Source organism: Culex pipiens, chromosome 3 (genome assembly GCF_016801865.2).
Source record: "Culex pipiens pallens isolate TS chromosome 3, TS_CPP_V2, whole genome shotgun sequence".
Lineage (NCBI taxonomy): Eukaryota > Metazoa > Arthropoda > Insecta > Diptera > Culicidae > Culex > Culex pipiens.
In genome coordinates, this window is record NC_068939.1 from 51,953,799 (window position 1) to 51,968,268 (window position 14,470).

The window sequence follows — 14,470 nt, forward strand, 5'->3', positions numbered from 1 at the left end:
CGGGGCCAGCATCAACGTCGATGATAACGCGACGAATTGAGTTATTGCCTGGAATTTTTTAAGATGAAACATGAATTGAAATCATGGAGAAATGTAACACAATAATGTCTTTGCAAAAATACCTTCATTTGATCCTGCTCCTATTAGGTATACGCAATAAACTACAACTGGAAGAGCTAAGATGAATGAAATTGTACACATTGTTTTGCTGAACTTGGCAGGAGTATGTCCGATAATTTACTGAACGAAGAACTATTGCCCACTCTCAAACAAGAACCAGCTGTTGGTTATCCGTTAATCAAATCAATTATGCATCCAATTACTTCTCACACGCTAACAGGTAGCGACTTGGGTAGCGATACTTTTGGCTGAACTGGTCAAAAAGCATCCGCAACAGATAGCCAGAACATTGTCTATCATCTAACATGCATGAATGCATTCCTGCATGGTTTACATGGATCAATTACAGTTTAAGATTCGAATTTATTGTAAATCAATTAATTCTCCTAGTCTGCAATTAGGTCCTTAAATTAAGCTTAAATTGGTGATATCATTGTTCACATCGCTGCTCATCATTGAAAAAAACGGCTAATATCCACTTTTGGCAAAATCGAGATGATAGCACTAGGTGGTGGTACATCTTCTGAAACTTGAATTTTACTAAAATAGTGTTTAATTTGGCTGCCGATGTGAAAAACCAAACGGCTTTTATGCCAACTCAATGGGAAATTTCTCCGCCAAGGCAATTTCCCATTAGGATGGTATAAAAGCCGTTTGGTTTTTCACTATTTCAGTGAAATTCAAGATTCAGGAGATTAGTGACGAACACTTAAACGCTTTTTTCTCGGAATAGTTAATTTGTCATAATAGCTTCTCGGCCCTTCTTGACATAATAATTCCTACTTGACAGCTCGTTCCAAAGCTACCATGCATAGTTGATCCATCGTAAAATGTTGTCTTGTCTTTTTTTGTTTTGCACTAAAATGAAAAAAAAGTGATCAGAAATGGTTTTAAACAAGGGAATGATGTAAGAAAAAGATTCACAATTCCGCATACACTAAAACCCCCATTTACGCACAAGCGTTACGCTTTTTGTTTGGTTGATTTCTCGAAAACAGTGTAATGTTTTTACATTCTTTTGACAGCAATTTGTAGATCTGCACAAGACGTATAAATCGCTTTAAAAAGTTTGCAAAAATATTGCGTCGTTCCAGAGAAATCGTCGAAATACAAAGCGTAACGCCTGAGCGTAAACCGGGGTTTTAGTGTACTTTATTGCAAGATGCTTTAGGTAAACACCGAAAGTTTGGTTGAAATTTTAAATAAAAAAAAATGCTTTAAATCTTTTTATTTTATCTGTTTTCGACAAGCAGCCGATTAATTTAATCATTTTATAGGCGATAGACTATTTTTCTAAGCTCCAAAACATATTTTTTGATGAAAAAATATTTTTGTTGCAAAATTGGCTTGCGTAATTTGTGTTCAACAATATCAGTGTCTTGAGTTTATTTATCTTTCGCTCTTTGGTGTGACAGGGGGATTGGCAGCCAAACCCACTTTTGTCTGACAGTTTTGGTCTGACAGCTGTATGCCGGATTTTGGCCTGACCACGCGGGGGATTGGCAGCCACACCCCCTTGGTTTTAAATCGTGTTTTTTACCGTTGTACGTAGAACTTGGTAAAGGGATTTAGGACCCTATTGTTCGCACAATTGGCCATGTATTTTTTATGATCTCATTTCTTGAAATTTTTGAACCCACCATGATTATAGGGAAAGGTATAGGGGAGGATGGGAAAACTTGATCCCCTTTTTGTATCGCACATACAGCGCCGTACCTAGGGGTTGGCGCAGTTGGCGACCGCCAAGGGTGCCAGCCCTTGGGGGCGCCGAAATCCTTGATTGTAGAAAATTTCTATGTCAGTTAAAAAAACTTTCATTATTATTTAACATAAAATGGGCTCCAGAAGTTGAAGTATACCTTCAAATTAAATACTATATTTGGACTAAAATATAAAAAAGTGTTTTAGGGGCGCAATGTTTTTGAAAATGTATATTAAAAGGTAATTTTTTTTTTCATCGAAGAAGGGGCGCTAAAATGGCAAAAAGTTTCAGGAGTTCTAGAAGAGCTTTTCAAAATAACTACAGCTTAAAGTTCGCAGTATAATGATGTTTAGTCACACCTTTTAGACAAGAAATTGTCCAACTACAGTACTTGTTCGGTAACTAGTTATTTAAAGTTTTCATGAAATGTTATGTTTGAAGAATATGGTTTGGAAATATTTTTGAGAGGTTTTTATTGAAAATATAATGCATTGATGTTCCCCTTACCATTTTTCGATCAACCCAGTTAGCGAGCAGCATTCGTAACTGAGCTGATTTGTAATTTTCACGTTAATTTGGCTGTAAATCAAAATCAGACAAATTGATAGCCAAATTATGGTCATATTTTGAGTTTCTATAAAATAAGAATTATTTTAACATTAAAACATATACTTTTCTATTGAAATTTTAACATTTCAATAAAAAATATCTCGAGTTTGAAAAATGGCTTTTGAGATATTTATATGACGATTGCCCTCTTCATAAGAAACTTTGTGCATTGAAATTGGCATATGCTATTTAGAAATACTAGAATTTTGAATGAAAAAACATCGTTTTAAAATTAAAACGGCTGTTAAATTAAATCAATAAGACTATTTTTTTTAAATAAAACGTTCGTTTTCAGAGCACATAAGCTGCTCTGAACATCACCTTTTAATTTTTGCTTAAACGGTGTTGAAAAATTTGCTACACAACTAAATTTTTCTGCCGAATTTCGAAAAAAATAAATCAGAACAGCCTATTCAAGTGTTATTTTGCCAAAATTTACACATTTAATTTTTAAAACGTCTAAAAAGCTCTGGTATTAAGAGGATATTCATTTCTATTTAAATTGAGTTTCAGTTAAAAACAAACAAATAATATTTTTCATGATTTTTGTTTATGAATATGGGTTTTGTGAAAAAGATATCTTTAAAAGACATTTTTTTTACTGATAGAAAATAAATAAACAAAACTAAAAAAATATCCATCAATAAAATCAGTGCAAAACATAATTAAAAAAAATATTTTTAAAAAAAATACCGAACGTCGTCTGTGCGCATCCATAAAAATGAATAAAGATGTCATACCTTCATTTTTTTACAAAATATGATGCTCTTATTATTGGCATTAAAATAAGTTTCATCATGAATTACGCTAGTTATTGAATGATCTTTAATTTAATTTAATTAAGTTTTAATTTAATTTAACGAATTTTATGCTGCATGTTGAAAAATTATACGCTTATATATTTTTTTTCTTTTTTCTAACTTCACCGAAATGGAATCCATTGCCAAATAAGCTATACAATCAATTTAATTATACATCAGATAAAGTTCTACAGGCATAATTATTCATGATTGAGCACTCGATTATGTGCATTTATCTGAAAAATGAATAAAAAAACAAAATTCTGCTATCATTATCGATTTTATGCATTCTGACAAAAATATTCAGTCAACATAATTCCTGCATTAAATTTTCAATTCAACATATCTCATATTAATTTGAAAATTGAACATAAACAACTGTGTGTTCTGTTTTTTAACCATCATATTCAGGTCTCCAATTGCAGTTATAAAACCAAAACTCATTGTATCAAGCAATGAAAATTAACATCAACTTATCAAAATGCTTGAAAATTTAGGTAGGGCGCCAAATTGCTGCTTCACCAAGGGCGCCGTGGACCCAAGGTACGGCTCTGCGCACATATCTTTCTCAATTTATCACAAAACTATGAACTTTTACGAATACAAAGAGACGAGTTGTTCCTTTTTGAACTTTTTGCATGATTTGAAAGCTAAAACATTCAACTATGTTTGGCTTGTAAGGGTATTTAATCAGATGAATCCTTTGAATAATGCAATGTGTTTAGAAAAAAATATTTTAAACCGGTAATTTCAAAACGTTAGGGATGACTTGACCACCCCTTTAATATTTTGAAAAAATCTTAGGCTAAATGTTTCTTATTTATTCAAACTATTGATCTGTAAGTTACAGCAATTACACATAAAAACCTGTACGTTTGTGTTCAAAATTTAACATTAAAATATTAAAAAACTTTAAATATTATTATTTAGCATGTTTACAATTAAACTAAAGACTGATTTCAGTGACTTTAAAAATGTAGGGAGCAAGCCTCCCTAAACGCACTTTTTTAAACAATTGATTGTGAAAATAGTAAGACAATGAATTTAACGTCAAATACGTAAGGGATTTGTAGTTGATAAGTTTATCAAATAATTCATGTATAAAAAGTAAGGATTTCAATAATTATTTTCTGTACTAAAAAAACATAGAAAAAAGAACTCTTGCAGCACTTTGAATAAAAATTTTGTAACTCAGTCCAAACATTTTTTTTTTATATTCTTCATTGAGCTTGAGTTCATTTCGCACAACTTTCTTGAACAAAGCTAGGTTTTTTATCCACTCGCTGACGAGATACGGGCTAGGGATCAAGTTTCCCTTAGGATCAGGTTTCCCTACTCTCCTCTATTAGGGGAAATATGCCCATTTTAAGCCTAATAAGCGGTCGTGTTTTAATGATGCTGGATAATCTGGATTGTTCCTTGAAATTCACTAATACCAAGTACACCAACGCGTAGAGCAACTTTTTGTGAACATTTCTGTTTATTTTCACTTTTGTTAAAAGTTATGCTATTCTTTTTACAAGCATTTAAAAAAATATTTCAAAAATGCATTCGAGTGCATTGGGCCACGCCCATTTTTCTATTTTCAGCTTAGTTCTTTTTTTCTTCCAGCGCTCTTTTGGGTCTGCTTAGAGCTGCCAAAATTGATGAAATTTTAAGCGAACACTCACGAAAAGTAGAATTTATAGCGAAAGTTTCCTGGCAGCACTTGCTCACTCCAACAGGCGCTGCACCAGCATGTTGGTGGTGTTGGTGGCCACCCTTTGTTCTTTATTTGCCTTCGCTTCTCGCTCGGGTTTCTTCAGCCTTCGATTGGAATCGGTATTCAAAATTGAAACGTCAAAAGACTTGGCGCGTTTGTTTTTTTGATGGTGCTTGCTAATTATTTACATGTTTCGGGATTATTTTTCAAGTGAGTTACTAACTAATGGGCAAAAGAACATGTTGCCGGTAGTTGGAAGCAATTTTATATCTTAAGCGCTTTTAAATCGTTAGCGCAAGTGAAAAGATATTGATGGCGACTATCATTAAGCAGTTAACCTTTCATCTTGCGTGTGGATGTGTGTGCCACCAAAATGATGAGAAATGGTCACGCAAAATAGAACTTATGATCAAAAGTGCATTAAATTTGATCTTTTTGACCAGTAAATGGCTTAAATTTGCGTGTTTACTTGAGGCGGTGCTGTTGCTGGTAAGTTCATAGCCTAAATAGTATTTTTGGAGCTTTAATCGAGCATCAAACTCACCATATGACGAAGATAGGTGTTTGATTAGAAAGGGTATATTTCCCCTATTAGTTAATCTAGCCGGAAATTCACATTGGATCCAAAATAAATAAACAAACCTCAAAGACACTGACGGTATTTGATGTTGTTTTTAAGTTCAAAGGTGGCATTTTTCGAGACGAGTTTTGTGTTATCACGCCTTCCGTCGGACGGGGAAGTAAATGTCGGCCCCGGTCTAACCTAGAGGTTAGGTCGTTAACTCAATCCAGGAGTAGGAGTCGTCTCCGTGGGTCCTGTCTCGGTGGAGTCGCTGGTAGGCAGTTGGACTAACAATCCAAAGGTCGTCAGTTCGAATACCGAGGTGGATGGAAGCTTAGGTGTGCAATTGCCTCATCAATCAAGCTTTCGGACACCTAGTTTCGAGTAGGAATCTCGCAATCGAAAACGCCAAGGCAATGCTGCTGTAGAGTGAACAATTTATTTATTTATTTATTTATTTTTTCAAAGTTGTTCGTTTCACTTGAAGCATTTTTATTTTGAATTGTATCATAAATTGTTCCCATGCAACTGCATTTGTTCTCAAATTCACTAACATTACCCAAAACCACAGCAAACATAACACAATCATGGTCTTTATCCAATTTAAACGTCATTTACTGCATTACAGTCGGTTCAAACTCACTCTGAAGTTTTATGTTTATCGCTCCGCAGCCAAGGGACAATCTCCTCAGCTCTTGTTTGCATACCATAAATATTATTTTTTAGCCGGTTCTCGTCTCACCACAACCAGAGCGCGAGAACTTCTGGCACCATAATCATATCGGTGCAACATGTGTGTTGTTTATGCTGCTGTACGTTGAAACAGCTGGTAGGGTGGGCATTTTTGAGAATTGAGATAAATCGTAACTCGTTGAACAACAAATACTCATGGATGCTGAAAGTAGTCCAGAACTACCCTGATGATTTTGTGATGGATAATCCTAATGCACTTACATATAAAAAATAAACATTGTTTAGGAAACGGATGATAAAGTTCGTTGAATTGCGGTTCAAGTCTGATTCAACGAATAATTTATTTAAATTGTCAAGAAAATAAATTAGACATTCCAAAATTTTACATTTGGATTGTTAGAGTGGATTTGACGAATATGTCGTTGTAGTAATTTCATGATACTCAAAGACCATGTCTGGTTCTTCTTCAGGTTCTGCTTCTTCTTCCTCTAAAGCTTTTCCAGGTTCTTCTTCCGGTCCGGTTGATTCCTCCACCTGTTTAGCTGTAACCGGCTCTTCTTCTGCTGCATTAGCATCGTCCTCTTCGGTAGGTTCACCCCCGTACTCGACCGTTGATTCATACGTAGTTTCTTTTATCGTTGAGAAGCTCACAGTTGTCGTTGGTCCCGAGAAATCCATCGTCATCTCTTGCGTTGTTGTCGTTGTACGTTCCTCGGTGAAGGCGGTAACCGGAGTCGTGGGTCGCACCGTTTCGACGGCATCCTTCGGCAGCTTGCCCTTTTTTCGGTACACCTGACCAATCTTGAGGGGTCTTAGTGGTGGATGCAACCGCAAGTTCGCCGGAAGCTCATCATCCGGATATAGTCGATCGCTAAAGTAGACTCGCTTGACGCGTACGTTTGCATGGATCTGAATTTTGACCGTTTCAACGTAGTTGGTTCCGTATGCCCGGCGGGTAAAGTCGGCCAGATTGAATTGGATTTGGTTCCACCCGGGAGTTAACGCGAGCGGCATTACGGTGCAGAAGTTATCAACGCGGGTCGCACTCTGGTAGTTGGAGGCCCGGAACCGCCGGAGCAGGTTGCGATCGTCTAATATCTGAAAACTTGAAAACATTAGTTATGACCCTAGTGTTCAATCAACTCTCCTGACCTGAATCTCAAACGAGAAAAACTTCTTCATGTTCTTCACCAGCAGCACCAGAAATGGCAACTTGACGGCCAACGACGGACACGGACATCTCGGAGCCACCATGTACGTGGTAGCTACGTTGACCCCCATCAGCTCGAACGAGAGCTGCTTCAGATCGACATCCGTGACGCGTTTGGCGTGGCCATTTTTCGTGACCACGTCCCAAATTTCCAACGGTTTGCTTCCGCTGCTGCTGAACACCACGAGAAACCCGCGCTGGTACGTGTTCCGGAACATTACAGGACAATGAAGTGATGACACAATCTCTGCACAATCTCCAAGACTGCTGAGTCGGATTAACTTTTTCATGAAATTTCATCAAGCTAAAAATCTATTCATAGTCAAGGCAACCCGAAAATAAACTTCAACAAAAATGACCGTCGACGTGTCCCTCGCGAAGCTGGTTGATCTGGCCATCGGAACGCCGGACGAGGGCAACGTGGACTTTGCCACGCTTCATACCCTGCTACACATTATCGTGCGTAAGCTTGGCTCCCAGCGATCCAGCGTTGAGCTTCCGCCGGATCAACAGCTCGAGTCACTGCTGCTGCGCTCATCGGACCAGGCCAGCTCGGTTCAGGTGACGGTTCATGAGCGTGATGGACGCGAACTGTTTCAGGTTCGAAATCGGTCCAGCGAAGACGTTGAGGAGGATGAGGTATGGAGTTGGTTGCTGATTGAGATAACTGGTTTTTAAAATGGGTCATTTCAGCCGAAGTTATCGCATCGATCAAGCCTAAGTTCCGTAGAAATCGAAGACATCAACCAGAAGTTGGAGGACCTTGAACGTAAGGTTTCGATTCTGCCCACCGAGCAAGACGTGGAACAGTTCTGCTCCCGAAGAGAGTCCCTCAATCCGGAATCACCGCTGGACTACCTAAGCTTGGCATCTCGCTTGGACACTATCGAGGTCAGCTTGGGAAAACTGACGGCAACGATGAGTGACGTAATGATGGAGTTTACCCGCCTGGAAAAGCTAGTTCTTCCCTATCTGGACGGTGGCGACATCGCAGTCCTAAAAATGCAAGTCGAAAACATAAGCCGCCTGCTTTCGGACCACTTCCCTGGATTCCGTTCTCGTCAACCTTCCGACCGGCAGAGTGGTTCACGTCGTCTTACGATCGAGACACTTCCGGTAGATTTCTACAGCCAAGGAATCCCATCTATTGCGCAGATTGCCAACGCCAGACGATCGTTCATGCGCAGTCCGGTTACTCAAAGTTCAGCTTCGATTCAACTTCCCGACCATCTGGAGAGAGAAATCGAAGCCATCCGAGGAGTGCTGAACAGCTTGATCGGAGTATTGCCGCTGGCCGAGGAATCACAAAGCAGTGAGCTGATTCTCAGTAAATCCGATGAAGCTTGTGATGAGTCACAAACGACGGTAAAAGCCAATTTTCACCAGAAAGCAGCAAGTGCGATCATCAATCTACGGTTCGTGCAGAAGGAGATTGACGAACTGTTCCAGGAAAAAGAAGAACGGCTCGCCATCATAGAGAGGACGCAGAAAGATGCTACGGAATTGATGGAAACTTTACAAACATGCGTGGAAAAGCTTAAGGAACAGTTTACATCGCTAAATGACCACGTGGAACAATTTGAAGCCGAGTACGAGAAGAAGTTTGACGACTTCCAAGAAGAAATCAACGATCATATAAAAAATTTAATGAGTGACGTGAGTTACCTCAAGAACGATACCGTCGAAAGAGTTCTTCAGCTCGAGTTCCAGATTGAAGATCGAGTTGATTTTGAACTTTTCAAGACGCGAGTTCCGCTGCAACAGTTCCAGATGACGATCGCCGACATTGGACGAGCGTTGAAGCAACACGATGAGAAACTGGAAGAGTGCAAAGCGAGCCTTCTCCAGCTTATACAAAATCTTACGCCAGAAATTCAAGTCAAAGTAGATCGAACTGAACTGAGCACGTTAGAACGAAACGTTTCCAAAAAGTTGAACCTGCTTCAGCTTAGGCTGACCAAGTTCCTCAAGCTGCAGGAGAGCATCGCGGCAGCTGGAACCAAACTCAAGCTATCGGGCGCTCTCAAGTGTATTTCCTGCGATCACGAAGCAACGATGAATGCACTGGACGATATCGTGCCCAGAAGCAATCTTCCACTGAGGGCTTACCCGTACGAAATGGACGCGTCGATGGAAGCGCGTAAGAATCGGTTCTGCGGCGGAATTCACACAACGATGTCCCCGAGGAAGCCGGCTGTCATAAGTGCGCGGAGATTGTGTGAAGCCAGGGAGCTGGTCAACCGGATGAAGAAACCAGCGCTGGAATTGGGGCTGAATGTGGTGCAGCCTGAGGATCCGGCTTATAAAATTCACTTGTGATTGAGAGTTTGGAGCGAAAAACTTATGAAATTAAAATATTGACAAAATTCATCATGCTTTTTTGCTGCCATTTTTGATATTTTTTATTAGACTGAAGCAATCCAATGTTGAAATGTTAGAGTTTTTGTTGTAATCGGCTTATTTTTCAACATTTTCTGTTTGAGAACTGATTGTTTCAGTTATTATTTAATTTTTATTAATACTCAAATAGTAGTTCATGCAACAAGTTGCAAAAAAAGATTTTTTCAGTAGGGTAGGGTAGTCATCAATGAGACACTTTTGGTTTTCAACTTTCAACGATTTTTCTGATTTTTTCATCAGCATGTTTTAATGAGCTTTTAGTTGCATTTTTTTTTCTTTTAGAGTGTTCTAACATTGACCAAAATATGGGATCGATCCGACATCTACAGCCAGAGTTATTCAACTGTCTCATTGTAGACGCACTTGGCAGGAACAATGAGACAGCTGGGGAACAATGAGACACTCTACGAAAATCAACATTTTTCTAGCAAAACATCATGTTTTTGTATTGTTCCATTGCAGGTGACTTGCCTTGAACATTTTAGAGCAATTTTGCCAACATGAAACTTTTAATAACAAAAGTTACACTAAAAAGTATTTCAATTTTGTAAAATCCATATATTAATACCAAATAACTTTGTATTTTTGGTTTAATGAAGTTTAAACTCTATAAATATGCCAAAAATCACTTTTAATTCATGTTTTGAAAGATTTCCATCGATTTTGAAAAGTTTATTGAAGAAAAATCAAAGTGTCTCATTGTTACCCATGGGCTGAAATGAGTGGGGAACAATGAGACAGCCCTGGATTCTGAGTTTATTCTAAATTTTGGCCAAATCTAATGAAAGGACATTGTAGCCCAACTTAATCCCTATGGAACGTCGAAAGAAATTTGAAGAAATATTAGTTTTGGTGTAAATGGCAGCCTACGAGCGAAAAAGTAATTTTTGTCCATAATTTACTTTTACACCCCAGAATCAAACATTTATGAATTACTTTTCAAGGGAGCGTCCATAACCAAAGCCACTAATATGGCAGACGTGTATCCAGTAGACACACCTTTCCCCCAAATATGAGCCTGATTGGTTGAAACTACGACTTGTGAGAGCCATTTTATCATTGTTCCCCGTGTCTCATTGATGACTACTCTACCCTACGAGTTGAACATTTATCCAACGAGGATCACCGAGTTGGATAAATATGACGAGTGGTGACAAATAGTTTTGCAACACGTTCCATACAACTTTTTTTTTGCAATTTCGAAAACACCCTTTGAACAGAATTATAGGATCTATGTCCATTAGGGTGCCCAGAAAAAATGACCCCCTGCTAGAGCGTCCAATTTCCCGGGGTTTAAAAATTCCCGGGAAACGGGAAATTTTCAACAAATTTCCCGGGAAATCCCGGGAATTCCCGGGAAATTTAAATTTTAAGGAATATTATTCTAATCCTGTTTCTGATTAATATTTCGCAACAGAATTGTGTAGAACAGCATCTTTAATGGTCAAAATGAGTGTGAGGATCAATTAATCAATTAATGTAAAAAATCATGCAACTTTGAGAAAATATGTAAATTTTCTATTTTTATATGCTGTCTATCAAATCATACCAAATCAAAAAAAAATTTAGTATTTTTAGTATTTTTTCCTGGCAAATAAATTATTCCAGAACAAGTATTTTCAACTCGTGAATAAATAGATCATTGAATTTGTCTTCAAAATCTAAAAAAATGCGCTATTCAACTCAATACTTTATGAAATCACAACTCTAAGTTTTAAAATATTTGTAGCGATTTTTTCAAATATGGTTGCATTCTTTGGGTTAATTCCATACGATACGAAGTTTTTTTTTAATTATTTTTCATGGTTCCATTTATGGTATGATTTTAGTTATATGATTATATGGCCTAATAAATTAATTATATTAAAATCATTTTCATGGTGTAAAAGTGGTTGAAATTAAAAGATATTTTATTCATTTTTATCCCTCTTACGCTCTTGGTAGCTCACGTGCTTCATGATTTTATAACAAGCAGTAAACAATTTTTTCTTGAACATCCTTTTTGAAAAATTTAATTATATAAATTCAAATTACATCAAATTTGGTCAAAGTAAACAAAAATGTTAAACAAATCTCAATTTTGATCTTGGCCGGAAGAAGTGAATATATTAATTTCAAATGATACAAACAAATTTCGTTAAAATTGGTTGTCAAAAATAAATTAGTTGATATTCATTACATAGTAGCGTAATTTTTGTTGCCCAACATGGAAGCAAACAATATTCCTAGTTGTGAATGCTTCAGAAATTAAAATTATCTGAATTAGACCTTGACATGAAATTTACAGGCAAGATGATCAGTATATTAACAGTAGATTGAAATAAATTAAATCAAATCAGGTTCTCTAATTATTATTTTATGTATAATTTCAAATCATTGGTGCCAAAAAGGTAGGAAAATGTATACTTTCGTATGTATTTCGGGAATTCCCGGGAAATTTACAAATTTCCCGGGAAACGGGAAATATTTTTTTCCGGGAAATCCCGAGAATTCCCGGGAATTTTTTTCCCGGGACGGGAAATTGGACGATCTACCCCCTGCTCCACAAGCGGAAAACGTTTTTTTTGGGTTATTTTAAGCATCTGTGCAAATTTTGAGCGAAATTGGTTAAGATTAACCCATTGATACCCGAGCCTGAAGTGGGTGAAAAACATTTTTTTCATACAAAAACAAGCATTACCCGACAAACTACGTCTTGGCTTTTTTTGTTTCTTGACGTACCGTCAGTGGGGGTGACTATGGGTCAAAAAACGATACACCTCTCGTAATTTCTTAATAACAAAAACAATTTAAACAACATCGAAAATCTTTCAACGTAGATTTGTTCTTAGATAGTTTACTGACATTTTCCCAAAATATGGTGGATTTTGATGAACACTACCTTGAATGCCAATAGTTTGAAAAATGACCCAATCTCACCCCTTAGAGGGGGTGACATTAGGTCAAATGAAACTAAAATGATGCTGAAATACAACGATATGGTAAAAACAAGTCATCCAACAGTGTTTCTTGTTCGGGGGAATCGTATTGGCATGCTACAATGTTTGAAGTGGAGATTTTCAAACATTTGGGTAGTTTTCGAGCAATTCTAACAAAAGTATTAGAAAAATGATTTTTCGAGAGGTCATTTTTGGCCAAAAGCGTACCTCAACTTTAGACAGCTGCCAAAATAACAGGATTTGTTCTAGGAACGAGATTTTTTCAGCGAAGTCATCTTAAGATGTCCCATACACAACCCTTTTAACAGAATTCAGTTTCAATGAGAAGAACCTGAGAAATAGTAAAATCCGTAAAAAATCACTTTGACCCAATCTCACCCCCCAGACCCAATGTCACCCCCACTGACGGTATAGCTTGTTTGCTTATTCAGCCTCCTGTGATCTAAGTTTGAGTTTACGTAACTTTTTCCATACAATCCACAGATTTTCCGGAATCGGTTCTAGATTTGCCAAAGTTGTAACTTTTTGGCGTAAGAACCTTCCTTGGACTTATACGAACCCAACGCAACAAAGAGCACCCCGATCCGACGTTCCGTGTTGAATTGATTCGCGTTCGAACAAAACCGTCGAAATTTTTTATATATATAGATATATAGAAGATGACATTTTTAAATTGCTAATAACTTTTTAGGATCGAAATTTTACAGCTTTGGTATAGTTATAGTTTTTCATACATTTTCTCGATTTTTCCCATACAAACTTCACCTTCGAGTATCAATGGGTAAATGTTGACCAAATTTACTCATATTTGGCTCAGAGTCCTAAAAAAGATCAAGAAACAATATTCAGCTTGTGGAGCGAGGTTTTGAAAAAAGTCCCATATTCTGGACACCCTAATGTCCATGCATTGAATCAATGAATCGTTTAAATCAAAAATGTTGAAAAATGTTATTTTTCGAAAAACAGTGCTGATAAGTAGAACTTTTTAGCATTTATTTTGAAAAGTGTTGCTATTTGATTCTGTTTTTTTTTTTTGGTACACTAAAACCCCCGATTACGCTCAGGCGTTACGCTTTGTATTTCGTCGATTTCTCTGAAACGACGCAACATTTTTGCAATCTTTTTAAAGCAATTTATACGTCTTGTGCAGATCTACAAATTGATTTCAAAAGATTGTAGAAACATTACACTGTTTCCGAGAAATCAACCTAACAAAAAGCGTAACGCCTGACCGTAATCGGGGGTTTTAGTGTATAGAAAAGTAGCCTGTTTCGTCGTTCAAGAATGACAGGAAAAGTAAGTAGTTTCACGACGCAATTGTAAAAAAGTCCACTGAAATGGGTGCTGAAAAGTTGAACTTTTCAGCCCTTTTTTCTAAAAGTAACACTTTTAACATTTTTTTGATTTAAACGATTTACTGACAAAATGCATGAAAATTTGAATTAAAATTTCACTCAATGGGTGTTTTTCGAAATTGCAAAAAATGTTATATGGAACTTGTTGCAAAACTTAATTTTTCAGCACTCTTCGTATTTATCCAACTCAGTGAACCTCGTTGGATAAATGCACGACTCGTGCTGAAAAACTCCTCTTTTTGCAACTTGTTGCATGAACTTATACTCAAGTCTTAAATGTCACTAAATAGGTCATAAGTGGTGAAAACCCGTGACGACGTTGAAAAAATTCTTTTATTTTTCAAATAAATAGTCATACTAAGCTTGTGATGTTTTGAA

General features: G+C 37.1%; 2 protein-coding genes across 2 annotated transcripts; one reads left to right on the forward strand and one right to left on the reverse strand.

The window, feature by feature from the left end:
* Nucleotides 1-6,498: 6,498 nt before the first annotated feature.
* Nucleotides 6,499-7,676, reverse strand: LOC120412912 (uncharacterized). Its single transcript, XM_039573547.2, has 2 exons — nt 7,341-7,676; nt 6,499-7,286 (listed from the first exon to the last, which is right to left on the reverse strand). The coding sequence occupies exons 1-2, from the start codon at nt 7,614-7,616 to the stop codon at nt 6,585-6,587; spliced, it is 978 nt and encodes a 325-aa protein (XP_039429481.1). The 5' UTR covers nt 7,617-7,676; the 3' UTR covers nt 6,499-6,584.
* Nucleotides 7,677-7,709: 33 nt separating this feature from the next.
* On the forward strand, nt 7,710-9,760 carry LOC120412911 (uncharacterized). The gene is made up of 2 exons (XM_039573546.2): nt 7,710-8,037; nt 8,092-9,760. The coding sequence occupies exons 1-2, from the start codon at nt 7,753-7,755 to the stop codon at nt 9,715-9,717; spliced, it is 1,911 nt and encodes a 636-aa protein (XP_039429480.1). The 5' UTR covers nt 7,710-7,752; the 3' UTR covers nt 9,718-9,760.
* The last annotated feature ends 4,710 nt before the right edge of the window (nt 9,761-14,470 follow it).

Coding starts and splice junctions, on each gene's coding strand:
- LOC120412912 (XM_039573547.2), bottom strand. CDS start 7,616: ATGTTCCGGAACACGTACCAGCGCGGGTTTCTCGTGGTGTTCAGCAGC. Junction 7,287..7,340: donor TTTTCTCGTTTGAGATTCAG/GTCAGGAGAGTT, acceptor TCAAGTTTTCAG/ATATTAGACGATCGCAACCT.
- LOC120412911 (XM_039573546.2), top strand. CDS start 7,753: ATGACCGTCGACGTGTCCCTCGCGAAGCTGGTTGATCTGGCCATCGGA. Junction 8,038..8,091: donor AAGACGTTGAGGAGGATGAG/GTATGGAGTTGG, acceptor GGGTCATTTCAG/CCGAAGTTATCGCATCGATC.